At 41.2% G+C, this 21,978-nt stretch overlaps 1 protein-coding gene across 1 annotated transcript in view; it reads right to left on the bottom strand.

Moving 5' to 3' along the window:
• Positions 1–774: 774 nt before the first annotated feature.
• LOC140908333 (follicle-stimulating hormone receptor) overlaps positions 775–21,978 on the bottom strand; it is a 160,368-nt gene continuing 139,164 nt past the window's right edge. Inside the window, exons 7-10 of the mRNA XM_073335303.1 lie at positions 21,833–21,901; positions 21,659–21,733; positions 15,739–15,924; positions 775–2,008 (exon numbers count right to left, since the gene is read on the bottom strand). Coding sequence (XP_073191404.1) covers positions 775–2,008; positions 15,739–15,924; positions 21,659–21,733; positions 21,833–21,901 — 1,564 coding nt within the window. The remainder of the gene's footprint in view (positions 2,009–15,738; positions 15,925–21,658; positions 21,734–21,832; positions 21,902–21,978) is intronic.

Below are 21,978 nucleotides of genomic sequence, written 5' to 3'. Positions count from 1 at the left end.
AAGGTGTTTGTCCATTCACGTGTCAGAATCTGGTGGTACAAAGTCACAAATACTCTTAATCACCAGATTCAACCAATGTTTTTTTGAAATGAGAGCGACTTCTGCAACTACATTCAGCTCATTTTAAGGAAAAGTGCATCAATCATTTGCTAGTGGACTTTTATGTGCACACTGGGACACTTCCCACCACATGGATTTGGATCAGAAATGGACCAGTACTGACTTGAAGGTGCCTTTTAGCCTACTGCTTTGATGATGGAAACAAAAACAATGTGGACCAAAATCTCCTCTTCTGATATCATTGTGCGGGGGTAAGTGAAATAATCTTGCACTTTAGCTCTTGTCAGCTGAATGTATAGTATGTCAAGTTATTGTACCCTTAACAAGACCTCTAGTATGTTTCTCAGAAAAACATTTTAATTCTGTATTTTTTTCTTTCAGCCATTGATTGTCAACACTGACTTCTCAAACACAATGCATTACATAGCCTAGCACAACTTTAGAAAAGTGTGGGGAGAAAAGACATTCTCCAGAGTTTATGTAATTCTTGAGAAATTCTTCAAAGACAGTGTTAACTGAAGTTTTGTTGGTTTCCTTCAAGAACTGAAGATGATATGTCACTTTTGCTGGCTGTTCATAAAAATAAAATATACAGCAGAAAATCAAAATGTTTTTCCATTTAAAATATAACTTTACATGTTATGTTAAAATCATTTTACAAATTCACAGTTAAAAACAATCATGCTGCCATATGCGTAAATCCACACGAATATTTCAGTTCAAGTGATTCAGAGGAACTAATGAATAAATAGTTCCATCACTGGTTTTAGAAGCTGGAGTACAATGGCCATTTCTCATATGCGAATTATGGACAGATGAGGAAGTCTCTGTTCTGTAAATTTGGGCTTGCATTTCGCAGCAACCAAACTTGCTCAGTAAAATGAAGAAATCCCTGCGGAAGGTCTTTGTGAAAATCGCATACAAGAAAGGATTGGCACATGAATTGATAGGATAGAACAAAACTAGGAGGATCTTGGATTTGGACACAGTGATGAGAGGAAGCTTGAGTGATGCCGATATTGCAAAAAAAGATATTGGTGCCATGCACAGAAAATCGGTGAAGATCAGTATCGCCATGCGCTTGGCAATTTTGGTGTCACTGTTTGAAGAGATTACATTAGGGTTTCTCACTGTGAAGTAGATGCAGATGTAACAGGCACAGATGATCATAAATGCAAGAACATTCAGTACTAAAAGGAATATGATATAAGCCTGGGAAAGGGGTGTTTCTATATCCATGGGCAAGCAAATGCTGACTTTCATGTAGCTGCTGACTCCAAATATGGGAAGAAGGGCCACAGTGAAGGCAAACATCCAACCAAAAATCATAATAACCATGGCATGCCTAAATCGAACCTTGCGGTCCAGTTGCATGGCATAGGTGATTGTATGCCATCTTTCCAGAGTGATCACAGTCAGTGTGTAAACTGAAAGTTCGCTTGCAAACACAGTGAAAAACCCTGCAGCACTGCATCCCGCACCAGTCTGCCAGTCTATGGCATAGTTGTAATATTGGCTTTTGGTCTGTATATCAACAGATGCAATCAACAACAGATAGATGCCTATACATAGGTCTGCAAATGCAAGATTGCACATTAGAAACCGAGGGACAGTGAGTTTATACTGACTGCTTATTAAAATAATCAGCACAACGATGTTCCCGGTGATAGCTAGAATGTTGATAAACCATATCAGGACTCTGAGAATATTGTATCCCATGATATCTTCACAAGGATTGAAGGCATCAGGCTTAGGAGAGCAAGCCACATGGACTACTTCATTACATAAGCCGTAGTCAAAGTCAAATTCATTTTCTAGTGAGTCAAAAGCTATGTAGTCATTGGAAATGTAGTCCTCAGCTGCAGATCTTCTGTGCATCCTGTCCACAGGCTGCTCATCAGCATCTTGCATGACATCAGATTTATTACATATTGGATGCAATGCAGAACTGGAATGGAAGAACAGAATTTAGTTAGTGCCTAAAAAATACAGCAGAAGAAATAGAAGAAATAAGAGATATCATGCAGTTCCCATTAACAGTTCTGCCCCTCTTAACTGATTATTTACCCCAAGTCAAGATTTGAGGCCCCAGTCCTGCAAATCTTATGCACATGCTTAACTTTACAGAGATGATTAATCCCATTAGTTTTAGTGGGATTACTGTCATGCATAAAGTTAAGCATGTGTAAAGAAAAGGGTTTGCAGAGGCAGGGCCTATAGGTGCTAAAGTATAGCCTGGGGTGAAACCACATAAACAATGACAAAATATCATTGCAAAACATAGAGCTGGTTGAAAAATGGGGGAGAGAGGGATAATGCAAAAAAAAAAAGAGAATGTTTGTTTTAGTTTTTCATTGAAATTTTCCAATAATCTCTTTTTATGCAAAGGGACTGAAATATATATTCTCTTCCCAGAATTTGGTGTGCATCTCAAGAAACAAACCAAGGAAGCCAAGGGGTAGGGAGGGTGTATAATGGTCCAAAAGAGGGTGCCAAAAGTAGACAAATGAGACAAGATGCTCCAGCTAAGCACCTTACATTCACTACCATCTTTTCCTCAATTTATGCAGACTTGACCAGCACAATTAATTACAGGTAAATTACTTCCTCTGCTTATAGATAGCAGATTTGCATGTCTGCTAGTAAATCATTTTGCTTGTATTTTCTTAATACAGCTGAATACAAAACTTGTTCTAGCACCCAGTAAGAGTACTTATGTGGTTAAACATATTGCTGAATCAGGGTCCTAGATATCCCCAAAAAAGTACATGTTACTGTTCTACTCTTCTAAAGCAAGTCTTCCTTTATTTATACAATTCATCAATCTGCTTTCTTTGTCTCAAAATATATTCTGAATCCACTCCAGATTAATTCAACATTAATACTCTGTTGAATATGCTTAAGAAACAGTATGGAAAAATTTAAGAGTGAGGGCTCAGTTATTTGTTTTCCTCTCAGTCTGTCTCAACACACAAATACACAATTTTATCTTATGGTTCCTTTCACAACAGGATGGGCAAAATTTGAAGAACGCTGTGCAAACAACATTCAAATTATATGATTTCATGCTGGCCTTTGAGGAGGGTTTCATCAACCAAGTATTTGAATCCAGATTTAAACATTCTGTCCTGAAAAATCCTTTTTTTGTTATTATTATATATTGCAAGGGATCCATTCTAGTTTTCAGTGTGAAAGAGGGGGTACATGTTAGCTCTGCATATCCCAATTTAATTTTTCCCCCAAAAGCAAAAACTTATTTAGCATGAAAAAAGATCAAATAAAACTGCCAGTCACTCTGTAAGATTGAAATCACAGACAATTACAGTATTTCATGGTAAAGACTGAGAGTAAAAAGTTCAAAGTACCTATTGACCGTGGCAATTAAGTATAATTTTCAAAAGTGACTTAGGGAGGGCCTAAGGGTCCCAGTGGGACTTAGGAACTTAAGTCACTTTGGCATTTTTGAAAAAAAAATTACCCAGTGTCTGGAATTATTTTCTGTAATTTTTCATCACCCCAGTGCCATAGAGTAACTGATCATTTTAGTTATCTTTCATGGTAATTAAAACTCTGCTTTTTTTAAAGGAAAGGGATTTGAATTGTTCTCTGAAGTTGCTCTTCCTAAAGTATTCAGGGGCATGTCCATAGTGGAAATAGTTTATAAAGTCAACAATGTCTTGAAAACTTAACTATAATTACAAATCAGTAATTTTCCTTTGCACAGTACCATTCATAGCTACCTGTTCTTGTACAATGAAGAGCAAGAGTAAGTTTCTCTTAGAAGGCACTGATTTCCTTAAAGGAATTTGAATTGAGGCACAGTCAGATTAAGTAACTTGCTCAAGGTACAAAAGCTAGCATCAGAACTAGGATTAGAACTCAGAAATTCCTTTTTCCAGCCTTGTACTCAATCCACCAAATGAAACTGCCCAAATAAATGGGAAGAAACAACTTAGTAAATACTCCCCCTAGAAGCAGAGAAAATATATCTGTGTTTAGCAACACTATAATACACAGAATATGAACTGTTCAAAACCACAGAGCACAAATGAAGAAAAGAAAGCCAACGATATTGCAAGGCAAACAAAGAGGATAGCTGGGCCTTGAGCTCAGAAATAGACTCAGTAGAATAAATGGGCCAAATCTAGATTCCATACAAGACACTAACTCTAAGTAATTCAGCTTACTGAAAAGTGACAGCGTGAGGCCTGGTCTAAACTACAGGGTTAGGTCAACATAAGTTGCCTTGCAATTGACCTAGCTACGCAAATGTCTTCACTTAAATTTGGCTCCTGCCAATGTAAGTGCCTCTCTATGTCCATTTAGTAACACCACCTTCCTCAGTGGTGTAGATTTATAGTCAATTAGGGCTACACAGTCTGAGTGTAGATACTGTGTTTCTTACGTTGACTGTTATTGGTCTTCAGGAGCCATCCCACAGTGCCCCACACTGACAATACAATCAATACAAGTGCTCCTGCTGGGGATACAAACCACTGTCACAAAGCGTGCACACACACAAGTTTTTTAATAACTGTAATGGCTGTAAGTTAGGTCAACACAATTTTGTAGTGTAGACGTCCTCTAAAAAACAATTTCAAATGTAAGAAGAAAGTCATATCATCATGATTCTTTGAGAAAGAAGCTAATCTTTACGTCAAAAGAATCAGAACGATGGCTGAAGTTCCTGTTGAGAATTGTCAGCTTCAGGGACACATAGATAGGAGGAAATTTTTTTTTTTGAATCACAGATGAAGGAGGGCCTCCAACACAACCTGCAAAGCAAACCTTTATACAAGTTAGTTTAAAATGTAGTGTATCTTTTATTAGATCAACAGCAGACTTTTTAGTACGATGATTCTATAGACCATAATTTTTAGCCATAAGCTCTCAAAAAATTAGATCTTAGGGCCTGAGCTTATGGGCCAACTGAGCCATGTGTTGTGCAAGACCAGGGAGCTTGGGTGGGAAGGACAAAGGTGACTTATCTTTAATTCATCTTTACAAGTCCTGGATACTAAGCCTGGTCCATTTTTGATCCCCTACACAAGTTAGAAAAGCCACAGGGCTCCTGTAACTTACATTAGTTGCCCATGGCCCCATGGAATCAGGGATCACTGAGATGTGGGGGTGCTTTGCTGGGAGAGAGGATAGTGTAGGAGCCACTGTGGCAGCTTTCACCACCTAAAGATTCTCCAGTAGAGCAGATTCCTCAGAGTGTTGCTTAAGTGCTGTTAGGGTAGTTTTGAATCAGTGGAGCAGCCAGATGCGGCTGAGGATCTGACCCTGAACATCCTTTGAGGGTTTTCGTATGATAACCATAAGGCTCAAACATCCTTAAAAATGGATAATCCAGGTTATCAGGTAGATAATGTTTATTCTCCCTGACAAATCACATCCTAGCTCTAATCTTGAAAGAGAAATAATAGTCTTTGGATAATGTATGATGAAGTCAAGTGACACCAGTACTCTCATCATGATGATGAATAATCTCCCTTCCACTTATCAAGAGTAGTCCTTGATCAGACAATCATCACAGTGGGGTTGAACATGTCATTAAGGACTCTTCAAAACAACTGAACAGTCCTGAGTACACACAGAGCTTGTGTCAGACACAGAAATGCTTTGACATGGAAGCAGGTGTATTTGCTACATCCTATACCGGGGTGGGCAAACTTTTTGGCCCAAGGGCCAAATCTGGGTATGGAAATTGTACGGCGGGCCACAAATGATCACAAAATTGGGGGTTGGGGTGCGGGAGAGGGTGAGGGCTCTGAGTAGGGGTGCGGGCTCTGGGGTGGGGCGAGGGCTTTGGGGTTGGGGCGTGGGAGGGGTCCGGGGTTCAGGCTCTGGGTGGCACTTACATCAAGCAGCTCCCAGAAGCAGCAGCATGTCCCTCCTCTAGCTCCTACGCAAAGGCACAGCAGAAAGCTCTGCGTGCTGCCCCATTCACAGGTGCAGCCCCTGCAGCTTCCATTGGCTGCTGTTCCCAGCCAATGGGAGCTTGGGGGGCAGTGCTTGGGGGGGGCAGTGTGCAGAGCCCCCTGGCTGTCCCTATGTGTAGGAGCTGGAGGGGGGACATGCCGCTGCTTCCAGGAGCTGTGTGGAGCAGGGCAAGCCCCTGACCCTGCTCACCAGCTGGAGCACCAGAGCGGGGCAAGCCCCAGATCCCAATTCCCAGTGAGAGCTTGAGGGTTGGATTAATATGTCTGCAGGGCCGGATGTGGTTCCCAGGCCGTAGTTTGCCCACCCCATCCTATACCCAATATCTAAGCTAATTTGCATGCAAATTACTTTGAGGTTCAGATTCAAAGTATATCACTATTCTCCTGAATTAAAACTTTTCTGTTTTAAATCTCTATAGCCCAGGCTAGTTCTTAAGTCACCCAGTTATTTCAATATAAGGATGGGACTTCAATAGAATCCCTTCTCCATGATGCCTCTGCTTGAATGACTTGCTACAGATAAGCTTTTCTTGACTTCTCAGTAGCTTAATTAAAAATAAACAATCTGGATAAAGTTTTGAAAATTAATGTGCTCCATTTTTTTTAAATGATAAGAGTCTTGCTTTTGAAAGAGGGAATAGAGGCTAGAAAGAAGCAAATGCCACTAGCCACATACCTTAGATATAGGCCTGGTCTACACTGCAGGGTTAGGTTGCTGTAAGCTGCCTTGCATCGACCTACCTGTGGAAGTCTCTTTATTTAAATTTGGCTTCTGCCGATGTAAGTGCCTCTTTGTGCTGATTTATGCTGTGTCTACACTACGGAGTTAAATCAACATAAGTTACATTTTTCAGAGTAACAGCCGTGTTAGTCTGTATTCGCAAAAAGAAAAGGAGTACTTGTGGCACCTTAGAGACTAACCAATTTATTAGAGCATAAGCTTTCGTGAGCTACAGCTCACTTCCTCAGATGCATATCGTGGAAACTGCAGCAGGCTTTATATATACACAGAGAATATGAAACAATATCTATTCCCACCCCACTGTCCTGCTGGTCACTTTAGATAAGCTATTAAAGCTATTATTATAAGCTATTTGCAATTCACCACCCTCTGCTGCTGGGAGCTGTGGGAATGGATCGTGGTGCATTATCGGGACATCCTCACCGTCCCATGGTGCAGTTCTTTCTGTTCCATCATTCCATGGGTTTACAACTTTGTTTCACACTGTTTTTAACAGCCCATGTAAACTGTGCACCCGCCATCTCTGACTGAAAATGAGGATTCTGAATTGCTGACCACTCTTGTGATGAGTGTGATGAACACAATGTGACTGGTCCTGCAATATTTCATGAGTTCTGAATCAAAAAGTGAATCAGTGGTGCCTTCCCTGCTGTGTGCCATTGAAAGAAATAATTCAAGATTGCTGCTGGCATTCAGAGAGCACCTGCACATGGTGGACGTCAGTATTGGGCTCGGTGGTATCACACCTTGATGCATGTATGGGATGATGAGCAGTGGCTGTAGAACTTTTGGATGTGCAAATGCACCATCCTGGAACTGGGTGCAGAGTTTGTCCCAGCACCACAATGCAAGGACACCAGAATGAGAGCTGCTTTCACTGTGGAAAAATGAGTGGTGATTGCTGTGTGGAAGCTGGCAACTTTGGTGTCAGCCACAAATCAGTTTGGAGTTGGAAAGTGCATTGTGGGGGAAATGGTGATGCAAGTGTGCAGGGCCATTAATCACCTCCAGCTATGAAGGACTGTGACTCTGGGTAACATGCAGGAAATAAATGATGGCTTTGAAGCAATGGGATTCCTAAACTGCAGCTGGGTGACAGATGGAACGCATATCCAATTTTGGCCCCAAACCATCTTGCAATGGAGTACACCAACCAGAAGGGTCTTGCAGGCACTGGTGGATCACTGGGGCTGTTTCACTAACTTCAGTGCAGGGTGGTCAGGGAACGTGCATGTGTGCATCTTTAGGAACACTGGACTGTATAGAAAGCTGCACGCTGGGACTTTATTTCCAGACCAGAACATTCAAATTGGGGATGTGGAAATGCCCATGGTGCTCCTTGGAGACCCTGCATATGCCTTCCTCCCATGGCTCATGAAGCCTTACATCAGGAACCTAGATAGCAGCAAGGAGTGCTTCAACAACAGGCTCAGCCGGTGCTGAATGATCATTGAATGTGCCTTTGGCAAATTAAAGGTCACTAGCCCTGCCTTTTTTCGCAGGTTAGACCTCAATGAGGAAAATATTCGGATAGTCACAGCAGCCTGCTGTGTTCTGCATAACATTTGCGAAGCAAAGAGGGAAAAGTTTCCCCAGGAATGAAGTGCTGAGATAGATCAGCTGGCTGCTGATTTTGAGCAGCCAGATACCATGGCAATTAGAGGGGCACAGTGGGACACTATTAGAATTAGGAAGGCTTTGAAGGAGCATTTTGACAATTATTCCCAGTAATGTGTCTTTATGTGATGCATTCAGCCAGGCAATGTTTGCTTGCTCCCTTGAATGACTCCTGTTGTGCTTGCTTCCTGAGCATTAATTGTACTGAGCAAATATTCCTGCCTGTAGTCACTATGTTTGAATGTCAGAACCAACTAACATGTATAACACAAATAAAGACTCATTTTATTTCAAAGACTAAAGTTTAATAGCAGGACAATACACAAACATTTTGTCAAACAGGGGACATGGTAATGAGGCAAAGTCTCTCGGTTATTGTTCTCACAGCTGCTGGTAACTCCTGCTTTCATTATGAAACCAGTCCCTAGGGGTGGAGTGCACAGAGTACTGCAAGGGACAGGGACCATGTGAGGAATGTGGTGGGGGAGTTTGAGGAGGGCATGGAACAGAGTTCTGCACTGGGTGCAGGGGGAGTTGTGCACAGGTGTGATAAGTTTGCAGTGTAATGAGAGACTTGAGCACCTCTGTTTGGCCCTCCTTTCCAGGTTATCCAGCCTGAGTCTTTCATTGATTGTGTCTCTCCAAGTTCTTGTTTCACTATCTGCTGCATTTGTTGACTGCAGCAATTCGCAAAACATCTCCTTACTCCTCCTGGTTCACTGCCTTATCTGGTGGAGGCACTCCACCAGTGTGGAGGACTGGGTCCTCAAGGAGACAACTCCAGAAGCCAAAGACACAATGAACAGAGACAGTATTGTGAATTCGCTCACAGCTGTGAATCACAAAAGTTACATACACTTCTTTCTCATTGTCCCTTTGCTAGCACACAGCTTGGTGAGAGTCTGAAATATGGTGAGTTTGATGGTGGGGGAGAGTTGGGAAGGGTGAATGGGCAAGAAGGGACAAAGGGTTGTTTGTGAAGAGGGACACTACATACGCCTAGGGAGAGTATTCTGAACGTTGGCACCCCTTTCCAGGTGCCACTTAGGGTAATCAAACCAATATCTCCCTCTTGAGGGAACCCAGAATGCAAAGGTGCATCTCCTGCATGTGTGCGGCTTCAGACCAGGTCAGTATACTGCTCGTCTGTGTGCTGCTTTGGTCCCTGCAGAAATATTTGCTGGTTGCCATGGCAAAGTTTCCTACAGGGAATAAACAAGGCAACTCTGCCAATGGACCTTTGGCAGAGGATTGCAGAATACCTAAAGGAAAGTTTCCTAGAGATCACTATGGAGGATTCCCAAGACAAACTTTTCCACCAGCCCCCACTGCATAGCTGCATAGGCTCATTTGTTAATTTCTGTTCCTTATCCCTCCTCTACCATATAACGAAGTACATGGGAGCTCAATCTCTTCTCACAGTGCAGTATCAAAGCAAAATGCATGCTTACCAGAGCTCGCATCCCCTGCTTCATGCATGCTAGAGCTGGACTGCTGGGACTGGCTAGGCCCCTCCAGAGTCAAAAAGAGGTCCTGATGTACCATTCCACTGGACGACCCTGTCATGTGTTCCACATCCTCCTCCAACTCGATTTCGATTTCCTCATCTACCTCTTTGTCCTTGGGGTTGACTCCATTGGCCGCTACCTCTAGTCCCCCCCGAAGTGTCCACAGGGCTCTTGACGGTCAAGACGGGGTCACCACCGAAGATGGCATGCAGTTCCTTGTAGAAGCACCATGTTTTCGGCACTGCACCAGAGCAATGGTTAGCCTCCTTTGCCTTCTGGTATGCCTGCCTCAGCTCCTTGATCTTAGCACAATACTGCTGCATGTCCCTTTCATGCCCCTTCTCTTGCATCCCACTAGCAATGAGTCTGTAGGTATGAAATTTCCTACAGCTCGAGTGAAGCTGTGACTGCAAAGCCTCCTCTCCCCACAGACCCAGCAGATCCTACAGCTCCTGATGTACTTCAGGTGGGAGCTCATCCACAGAAGAAAAGCTGGCACAGTTAGCTGGGAAGATGCTGTGTGAACTGCACATGCTGAGTAAACAGGAAGAGGAATTTTTAAAGTTCCCAGGCCTTTAAATGGGGGAGGGGCAAATGGCTACGTACTTTCAGGGCAGCGATTTCAAACTGCTGACCAGAGTAGTCATGATGGGCATTGTTCCTGGAGGCTAATTAGAGTTACATAAGCAAGTGCACTGTTTACACTGACACTGCATTGATCAAGCTTTGTCACAAAAAGCTCTATGTCTCTCTTTGAGGTGGTTTTATTTTGTTGGTGTAGCAGGAGAGTTAAATCAGTGGGAGGAGCATTGTAGTCTGTACACCTCTACTGTTTTGTTGATGAAAGCTAACTTTTGTCCACAAAAACTGTGTAGTGAAGACAAGGCCTTAATAACACCACCTTCCTGAGGTGATACAAAAGGTTTTGAGCTGCTGTATTTTGTCTCCAAGCACAGCACTGAAAAAAATACTGCTTTGCTGTCATTAACTGAAAAGGGGAAAAATCAAAATAAAATTTATTAAATTGGTAAGAAATAGGGTGGCAGCAGTAGACCATAACAGTAAGATGCATGTTTTAACAAGTACAGTAACTCCTCACTTAACATTGTCCGGGTTAACATTTCATTCTTACATTGCTGATGAGTTCAAGAACATGGTTGTTTAAAGTTGCGCAATGCTCCCTTATAATGCTGTTTGGCAGCTGCCTGCTTTGTCCACTGCTTGCAGAAAGAGCAGCCCGTTGGAGCTAGCTGGTGGGGGATTGGAACCAGGATGGAGCAGCAGTCCCCCTATCAGCTCCCCTAAGTTTCCTGTGCAGCAACCACCAAGCACGCTATCAATTGCCAGGCAGTTCAGCTGACTCTCCCCATACTGCCATGTGCTGCTCCTGCCCTCTGCCTTAGAACTGATCCCATGCGCCTCCTCCTTGCTGTGCAGAGGGCAGGAGGGAAGAGGGGTGCTAATGTCAGGGTGTCCCCCTCCCTCCCGCACCCCACTCCTGCACCTCATCTCCACAGAGGAGAGGGGGAGGGGGAAGGGACACAACAGGGCTCAGTATGGAGGGAGCTTGCTGGCAGTAGCTGCTGTCTCAACTTGCTGATCTACTTAAAAAGGCAATGTACTTAGAGTTGGGTCAGTGTACTTAAAGGGGCAATGTGTGTGTGTGTCTCTCTCTCTCTCTCTCTCTCTCTCTCTCTCTCTCTCTCACACACACACACACACAGTGTGTGTCTCTGTCTCTCTCTGCCATGCTGTTTCTCCTCCCTCATTGGTGCTGCCTTGTAGAGTGTGATGCTAAAATCACAACATGTTAACTCTTGAGGGCTCAGCAGAATGCTAGTTCATTTAGCAGTAAGGCATTCCCTGGGAAATATCCCACCCTCTGACTCCACCACCTCAACCAAGCTTAAAAAAATTTCCCTGGAACCTAACCCCCCCCCCCCGCATTTACATTAATTCTTATAGGGAAATTGGATTCGCTTATCATTGTTTCGCTTAAAGTAGCATTTTTCAGGAACATAACTACAACGTTAAGCAAGGAGTTACTGTAAGTATATATTAAAGAAATAAGTTGATGGTTTATATTTTATAAGTCTGGTAATTTTAAGGGTGCGGTCAATGTTGGCACACAGCCAAGGACAGTGAGCTGGTAGTTTTAAACAGTTCTGCCAAGGACTGGTATGTTGGTAGGCAGATTGTGGACTGAGGTGAGGTAAAGGTCACTCCAAAACCTGAAGGGAGTGGTCAGTCAAGCATGGTGCAGGTTTTCAATCAGGTCTGGCTTTGATTGACAGATGAGTTCAGCGGTTGTGATTGGTTCATAAGAACAGACCAATCAGGGAAGGCTTAAAGATGATTGATGGATGGGTTTGCTAATCATAAAGATTGAGGAAACAACCAATCAGAATAGACCAAAATCTGTATATAAGGCAGAGAGCTGAGAGGCTTGAGTCAGTCAAGATAAGAGCAGGCACAGAAGCAGGAGAGGAAGAAGGAAGATCAGAAATGAGCTGAAATCACTGAAGAAGGGAAGAGCTGTGGCAGCAATAATAGTTCAGAAGTAGCCATGACAGAGCAAAAGAACCATAGACAGATGAGAGGGAAAGAAGACTGCAGAGAAGTAATTATGATGACCATAGTATAAGGAACCAATAGGATGTATGAGTGTGTATGCTTGAGATAATGAAGTTGGAAGTTTGTGCATGTATGTTTATTATAGGGCTGTTGATTAATAACAGTTAACTCATGTGATTAAGTCAAAAATTTAATTATGATTAAAAAATTAATTGTGATTAATCGTGTGATTAATCACACTGTTAAACAATAGAATACCAATTGAAATGTATTAAATATTTTGGATGTTTTTCTATATTTTCAAATATATTGATTTCAATTACAACACAGACTACAAAGTGTACACTGCTTACTTTATATTATTATTTTTGATTTGCTCTGTAAAATGATAAACCAAAGAAACAGCATTTTTCAATTAAGCTCATCCAAGTACTGTAGTGCCATCTCTTTGTCGTGAAAGTGCAAATTACAATGTAGATTTTTTGTTGTTACATAACTGCACTCAAAAACAAAACAATGTAAAACTTTAGAGCCTACAAGTTCACTCAGTCCTACTTCTTGTTCAGCCAATAGCTAATACAAACAAGTTTGTTTACATTTACAGGAGACAACACTACCCACTTCTTATTTACAATGTCACCTGAAAGTGAGAACAGGCGTTCGCATGGCACTTTTGTAGCCAGCATTGTAAGGTATTTACGTGCTAAATATGCAAAACATTCATATGCTCCTTCATGATTTTGTTGGTGTTGGTTCAGCAGGGGGTTAGACTAGATGACCTCCTGAGGTCTCTTCCAACCCTAATCTTCTATGATTCTATGCTTCAGCCACCATTCCAGAGGACATGCTTCCATGCTGATGATGTTTGTTAAAAAAATGTGTTAATTAAATTTGTGACTGAACACCTTGGAGCAGAATTATATGTCTCCTGCTCTGTTTTACCCACATTCTGCCATATATTTCATGTTATAGCAGTCTTGGATGATGACCTAGCACGTTATCATTTTAAGAACACTTTCACTGCAGATGTGACAAAACGCAAGAGGTACCAATATGTGATTTCTACAGACAGATGCTGCACTTGACATAAGGTTTAAGAATCCGAAGTGCCTTCCAAAATCTGAGAGGGACGAGGTGTGGAGCATGCTTTTGGAAGTCTTATAAAACCAACACTCCGATGGGGAAACTATAGAACCTGAACCACCAAAAAAGAAAATCAAACTTCTGCTAGTGGCATCTGACTCGGACGATGAAAATGAAGATGCGTTGGTCTGCACTGCTTTGAATCATTATTGAGCAGAATCCATCATCAGCATGGATACATGTCCTCTGGAATGGTGTTTGAAGCATGACGGGACATATGAATCTTTAGCACATCTGGCATGTAAATATCTTTGCGACGCCAGCTACAACAGTGCCATGTAAATGCCTGTGGCTGTATACCGGCCTAAGTTAGGTTGACATAATTTTGTAGTCTAGACATAGCCATTTTCTCTGGAGCCACACTAAACCACAAATTATCTTCTGTGTGAGAGAGACAAGTTCTATGATGATGTTGAGCAAATATTTGCGTTTCTTAAGACAAGGAAATATATCTTAACAAGGAAACACTTTTTCTAGTGGGAAAATTAACTGAACTTTGAGAGGTCAGTGAGAAGAATTTTAATGCAGTTCTGCTCTCTTTTGCTTTTGTAGCACTGCCTCATTTTTAGCTCCAAAGGTATTTCCTTCGTCATGAGGGACAGTTCATGCTGGAAACACCACAACACAACACAGACATGGGCATCTCTAGCTGCTGTATTACAAACACCAAATAACTGGATATTGTAGCTGATCATGAAACCTGACTAAATCCTTCTTTTGCGGGAAAGAAAAACTTAGAACTCATTAATCACCAAGTAAAGAAATTGAGTCTATTCCTATTTCCACTGAAATCAATGGCAAAGCTCCCATTAGCTTCAAGGTGGCAGGATCAGACCCATTGTTGTTTATTAACCACAGAAGCCTGGTAACTGGAGATGTAGGTGAAAATATCACCATCTGATAAACTTTCCTACCAAAGAGTCCAGTATTCTGGAGTCACTCTGGGTAATGAATAATGATTTCTGCCAGATTTTCCCCTTATTATTATAGCCTTAACCATTAAATTCACATTCTTAAGACAGATAGCACTTTAGTGTCTGAAGGTGATATTTATTATCTACCAGCACAAGGAAGGCCAAATGTTTTTCACTGCCTGATAAAATTAGTATTAATATAAAGTATAAAATTTAAATTAGTGTAGTAGTCTAAGGGCTTTGTCATTTTTATTTTGCTTTAATTTTCTGTCAAGCCCTACATATAGGCCATGTCTAAACATAGAATTCTGGACAACTAGAACGTGGATTGTTCTGACATGGCAATTCCTATCTTTTTAAGGATGTCCATCAAAAGAAAAGCTTCCATCAATATCAAGTGTTTGCATGGATCCTGAACACCACCTACAGCTTTATCAATTATATAAACTGAGGGGATTTATGGGTTGATTAAACTAATTAATGTGCAGAACTTTAAGAATACCTGATGACATGAAAATACTTGATGAGACCCCGTGAAGCCTCAATGCATCCTGCTGATGGCAAGTCAGAAGCAACAAGACAAACCGATTTAAGAGCCTGAAAAGATCACCCCCATACCTGACTTCACTGGAATTCCTCAGGGTACAGGTAGCAGATCCCATTTAAGGATCAGGGATTTAAACATGTGTATCAATGCATACATATCAGGGGCATTTAAATCTGTGGATAAATACAGTATCCCTACAACATTTATGTTAGTGCATGATCAATATGTGCATTTGTGTACTACCTTGGGTCCATTATTTCCATCACTCCTTATGACCATCCTGCTGAAGTCAAAGCCAAAACTCCTACGGACTTCAATGGGTTCAGAATTTCACCCTGTTGTCTCTCTGACTGCCTCTCACAACAGGTTAGAAAGTTGTTTCACCTGCAAGGGCTTCATTGTGGCTCCTGAAGGGCCCACCCCAGCAAAGCTCATTGGGCCTTACTGAATGCACTGCAACTAACTAATGTTAATGGAGGTATGACCATTTACACCAGCAGATTATCTGGCTCCTAATATGTACTTTGCTCTCAGAATATACAAATGTATGTATACATAAATGTATATGTATTATAAATCTTTGAGGGAACACTCCATACCTAGCTTTAATCTCTTTTCCATGGATTAAGTTTAATTATTTGATTCACCATCAAAAGTCAGAAATGCAAAGAAAAATGAAATTACTCACATTTGTCTTTTCCAATTTGTGAATGCACAGCAATGGCTAGGATACGTGAGGTTAGCCTCAATCAGTGCAACAAACTTCTCTAAGGCAGGCAGTTTTTTTAAATTGTAGGTAGATCGTGCTCTTAGCTTCTTAATATTTTCTAATCCATAGGCGGGCAGGAAACTGATTCTTGTCTTTGAAATATCCCTTAAAGACATATAATAATCTCAGCAAAAAGGTAAATTAACAACACTCTCCCGCCCCTCAATTTAGAGACAGTTTTGGCTCCTGCACATTATAAGAGACTAGTGATCGCAAAGAAGCTGTCTGGACAGCCACATTGAAAACAGGATCAGAGGATGACATTGTACTTTCTCATTTCGTATATCTGATGTCTGCCTTGGAAAGATTCTAAAAATCACCGATGTGGAACAAAATAAGAGAAGATTGGGACAGGTACAGTCATCAAAGACAATCATGGCTTGGTCTTTGAAGGGGGAATGCATGCTTAACAAATAGGATTAATTTCCTTGAGATGGTGATAATAAGAATCAACAAGTATGAAACAAAAGACCACATAGCTAGGCTTCAAGAAGGCTTGCAACACAGCAGTGCATAAAAAAGAAAGAAAGAAACTGCTTATAACATTAGAAAGCAGCTATTGATGGTGAAATCCTAGACTGGATAAAAAAATTGCTTTAGTAACCAAAGTTGAAATATACCAGCACATGGATACAAATCAGGTGGAAGGAAAATGCTAAGAAGGGAAGATCAGTAACGGACATTAAGTCCAATCTTTTTGAAACTATACATCAATGAAAAGGAGGAGGAAACAAATACAGAAGTGTGCCTGCTTGTAGATGATGAAAAAATGATTGAGTGGGTCAATACCAAAGAAAAAAAGAGAGACTGGGTTTAAAGTGGGAGACCCGAGCTGATGTTCATTGAAGACTACTGTTCAGTATTATAGATTCATTAAAAATAGAAGACAAATAATCTACAATCTGTAGTAGCAGTAAAGGATCTGGTACATAACAACTGAAAACCATTAGCTCTTTGGGAGGCAGGGTTTAGAAAATACTAAAATGCACCAATCAGTGAGGAAGATTATTATGGCACTATACAAAGGGCTGATGAAATCACACCTGAATTATTATTATGGACAATCCTGGACACCTTATTATGGGAAGGAAAGTGAGGAACTGGAACAAAATGCAGAAGGCAACAGATAGGATGATAGAGGTTCATGGGGGGGTAACAGCTGTGTGGAAAGGTTGGGAAAATTAAGTTTTGTGTTCATTAAAAATGAGATTAAAGAGGGACAGACTTCAAATTTCTAGGAGTGAAAACAACAAAATATTTCCAGAGGGTAACAGGTTCGAAAAGGAGAGAGAGAAGAGACTGAAGCTAAGAAGAGAGCGAGCATTACAGAAAGTGCAAATAAATGCATTTATGTGGAAGGCAGTTACTTTGTGAAATGGACTATCAAAGGTAGTGATGGAGGCTGTAATTATGAAGTTATTATGAAAAGAACTAGACAGGCAATGAGAGGGAAAATATTCTGTGATGCAAACACAAAATCCTTCCTTGTGCTGCACAGATACAGGAAGGAGATCTGTGGTCCTTCACCTGCTGTCAAGGAGCAGTGCAGGATTTCTCCCCAGTGTTCTAAAGAGTTATAGCTGGCATAACACATCTCATATGGGGCACTGTCTGCTAATGAGGGGGCATGCCTGGCTGGGCCACCTGCCTACTGTATATGCTGTGTCCATCAACATGGGAAAGCAGGGGAGCATGCTGCTTCCTTTAACAACAGCAGTAAAATGAACCGAGCAACATGTTGTCCAGTGCTTCCTGCAGTGCCAGGTATGTGCCCCACATTGCTCTGTTCTCTGTCTTGTGTTATCAAAGAAAAGAACTTGCCCTAATGAAGTGGATGAGCTGACCTAATTTGGAAGCATAGCTTTTCTCCATCCTCAAAACATTCAGTCTCTATTTCATTGATAACTTTCCTATATCATGGCAATATTTCATTTGATATAAATTGCACATCTAGTGGCCACCAACTGTTGGGGAGATCAAATGTCAATAATAAGTTTCCTACAATTGGTGTGAATGACAGTCACATTTAGAGTCAACTTTTCTGTGAAGGGCAAAACAAATACACCTGGAAAAGAATCACACCCAGAAAAGTTTGCATCTGAGCTCACAAACAGCGATTTGGTAACTGCACCCCTAACTACATTTGCTTAAGCAATTACCCGAGTTGCATGAGCAAACATGGGTTTTGGTGGTAGCAATTTCTGTGTCCAGATTGCACCTCTGGCTGGAAATGTAGAATGACAGTGATGAAGCGACTTGATGCTGAGTGTTGCAGAGCCTAACTTTTAGGCACATAGAAAATCACTCTACTGATACACTGCAATCAACAAAGTCTGTGATAGGCACCCAAACTCCTATATGATGAATGGGATGGATGCCTTGGAATGAGATCAATGAAGCCAGAATGGTAGGCAGCAAGCCACCCAAGCCAGCCAATGGGAGATGACGGTCAGAGTGGTATGTGCTAATCCCCCCATCCCCCATGGAGATAGGATTGCATCTCTACCACCTGAACTCTCTCTGCTTCACAGTGCACAAACTGTGGAAGAGAGGTGTTTGGCCTCCTATATTGAGTGTGGGATCCAAATCAAAACAACTGGGGTCGAGCAGGACCTCCCTGATAATATTTAACCCAAAGGTTAGGGTACTCAGTCAGGATGTGGGAAATCCCCAGTTCAAGTCCTTCCTCCACCTGAGGGGGAGAAGGAATCTATGGCTCACAGAGAGGTAGGGATTGGGATACCCCTCAAGAGCCTCCTGTGACTCATCGACCTGGTAGCAACAAAGGAAGCTTCACTGCTAATGCCATGAAATGGCTGAATGTTGACGCTAGAAACATTCAGCTGGAAATAAAATGCACATTTTTAACAGTAAGGATGATTATCCATTAGAACTTACTTAAGGATGTGAGGGATTCTCTATCATTTGAAGTCTTTAAATCAAGATTGGATGTCTTTTTTAAAGATATGCTCTATTGCAACCAGACGTTATGGGCTTGATGCTGGAATTACTGGGTGAAATTTTATGGCCTGTGCTATACAGGAGCTCAGATTAGATTATCACAATGATCCCTTCTGATCTTAACATCTATGACTCTCTGAACCTTTTACATTATTTCAATATTTTAAGATGTAAGATACAAGGAGATGCTAATTGCCAACTAGATACTGTTTCAGACAAGAGACAAAACAACAAGATGTACCATCTAATAAAATCTTGCAGTCTGCACCACAAATTTGATATGAGCAATTCTGTTTTTCCCAGCATAGATGTTGTCATAAATATAAAGGGAAGGGTAAATCCCTTTAAAATCCCTCCTGGCCAGAGGAAATATCCTCTCACCTGTAAAGGGTTAAGAAGCTAAAGGTAACCTCGCTGGCACCTGACCAAAATGACCAATGAGGAAACAAGATACTTTCAAAAGCTGGGAGGAGGGAGAAAAACAAAGGGTCTGGGTCTGTCTGTGTGATGCTTTTGCCAGGAACAGAACAGGAATGGAGTTTTAGAACTTAGTAAGTAATCTAGCTAGGTATGTGTTAGATTATGATTTCTTTAAATGGCTAAGAAAATAGCTGTGCTGAATAGAATGAATATTCCTGTCTGTGTGTCTTTTTTGTAACTTAAGGTTTTGCCTGGAGGGATTCTCTATGTTTTGAATCTAATTATCCTGTAAGGTATTGATCATCCTGATTTTACAGAGGTGATTCTTTTTTTACTTCTATTAAAAGTCTTCTTGTAAGGAAACCAAATGCTTTTTCATTGTTCTAAGATCCAAGGGTTTGGGTCTGTGGTCACCTATGCAAATTAGTGAGGATTTTTACCAAACCTTCCCCAGGAAGTGGGGTGCAAGGTTTGGGAGGATTTTGGGGGGAAAGACGTTTCCAAACAACGGTTTCTCAGAAACCCAGATAAAGTTTGGTGGGTGGCAGTGGAAGTCCAAGGGCAAAGGGTAAAATAGTTTGTACCTTGGGGAAGTTTTAACCTAAGCTGGTAAAAGTAAGCTTAGGAGGTTTTTATGCAGGTCCCCACATCTGTACCCTACAGTTCAGAGTGGGGAAGGAACCTTGACAGATGTTATTACAGGTCAATCACTTCCATAAGTGAAAACATATTTCTGGTGTACACTATGGTGACAGATGACTGGAAGACCTTTCTTTCACGATCTCAGTCAGGATAAAAAGGCAATATACCATCCATATAACTGTGGATGCACTACTAATAGAACAGAATAATTCCTGTACAAATAATTCAGTGTCTGAATTTGAACTATCAAATGAATCTGAACTACAGCCAAATCAATTCGCTAAACCATCAGAATATAATTGTATTGGCTTCAGCTTGAAAAGGTAATGCATTAGTTTTTCACTACAGGAAACTATGTTCCCCCCTCCCAAAAGAAACAGCAATTGTGTTGGTGCTAAGAAGATGCTTCAATAAGAAATTTATCCAAAAGTTAAAGGCATGTATATGGACTGGTAGCTATCCAGTGTTGAAAGTGGGAGGAAAAAATATGGAGGAACTTCTAAGGTAGTGCTTTATACTAGGTCTTTATTGAGCATCCCAGCATGGAGGGAGGGTATGGCAAGCACAGATATAAGCACTACAGAAGAGTTCTTATCTGATTTTGAAGTTAAATGTTCTATTTTTCTCTCTCATTTTTATATTTTCTAGCCACTCTAACATCTTTTCTGCCACTGAAATAATAAAATTTCCTTCCCACAATTCTAAGGGCAGCTGTTGCTAATATGGGCTAGGGGAGGGCACAAGGAGCTTGGCAACACCCATGGGCATTGCCACCCACAATTACAGCCTCCCCCCGGCTTTCTCACTTGAGTAACCCACGCCTCTCTCCTGCCAGCCTGAGGCATGCTGGATGTGAGCCCTGAGGGAAGAGAGACAGATACATAGATGGGCTGGTGCTGAAAAAGGAATCATGCACTTTCTGTTGCTGCTCACATGAAATTGTGAATAGAAGCATGAGCAATGGCTCACACTTGCAAATAAGTCTCAGAGCTGTACTAAACCTGGGCCTGAGATAATGTTACCAGCTGCCCTCTGCTTCCCAGTGTCAGCCATGTATACGACAATTAATAAAATAAAGTGTTACAATAAGAAGTAAAAGCAGTTGAGCACAGTATTTTAGGGGGCACACAAAGAGTTGATAACAGTGAGTACTGCTGCAGGGCACTTGATGACAGCTTTGAGGTTGTAGAAAATTTAGAAGTGCATTGTTAAATGCATTAAAAAGAACGGACAGAGATCTGTGAGAATTCTACAGCTATGGAACCTTTCTGCACAGCTTACTTTCTCCTAAATAACATGTGCAGAAAAGAAGAGACTAGTGAAATTGTGCAAGGTGCAGGGTACAATTTTCAGCTTTAGACCTAGACTCCAAAGATGTAAGGGTAGATTTTCAGCTGGTTCAAGTTGTCCTAGCACCATTGAAGTTAATGGAGTAGGACAATGTCCAACCGCTGAGGATCTCCCCATTTTGGATTGGATCAAAACAACAAAGGAAAATAAGCAGTGTCTCATTTTGCATAAATTGCATTATAGCCACTTTCTAACAGAGGTTAATAAAAAGTGGAGATAAACATGGATTCAAACTCTCCTAAACGTTGTGCGGGAGTATGAAATCTGAACCTGATCCATATCTATAAAATCTGAACCTGGCTCCAGATCCACATTTTACATCTAGAAACAAACCTCCAAACCTGAACACTCTTGAATTTTTGGGTATTTGAAATTCAGATCTGCCACCAAATTTTAATTTTGTGTCTAGAGCCCATCTCTAATAGAGAGTTAATAATGAGGAAAAGAACATCTGGCTGTTACTTACAGAACAACTGGGCCATTGGCTCCTTGAAAAACCTCATTAGGTAATTTTTCTAGATTGTGATTATCACTAAGATTTCTGTAAAACATAACAAGACAATCAGGGATAAATAACTCTGCTACAGTTACTATTTCCCAGTAATTGTTTTGCTGAATACCAAATAATAAGAATAGTTACAGCTCATCCAAGTAGGTTCCATTAAATGCATGATTCTGAATTTCCCGAATTCCATTTTTATTCAGTCGTCTGCAACAAAGAGACACATTTTAAAACACTGATTACAAAAAAACTATGCTTGTTTTGAAGCATCAGTAGAATTACTG

The sequence above is a fragment of the Lepidochelys kempii genome, chromosome 3, assembly GCF_965140285.1.
Source record: "Lepidochelys kempii isolate rLepKem1 chromosome 3, rLepKem1.hap1, whole genome shotgun sequence".
In the NCBI taxonomy this organism is placed as follows: domain Eukaryota; kingdom Metazoa; phylum Chordata; order Testudines; family Cheloniidae; genus Lepidochelys; species Lepidochelys kempii.
The sequence above is the reverse complement of the archived record's forward strand: the minus strand, read 5'-3'. Positions and strand labels throughout refer to the sequence as shown.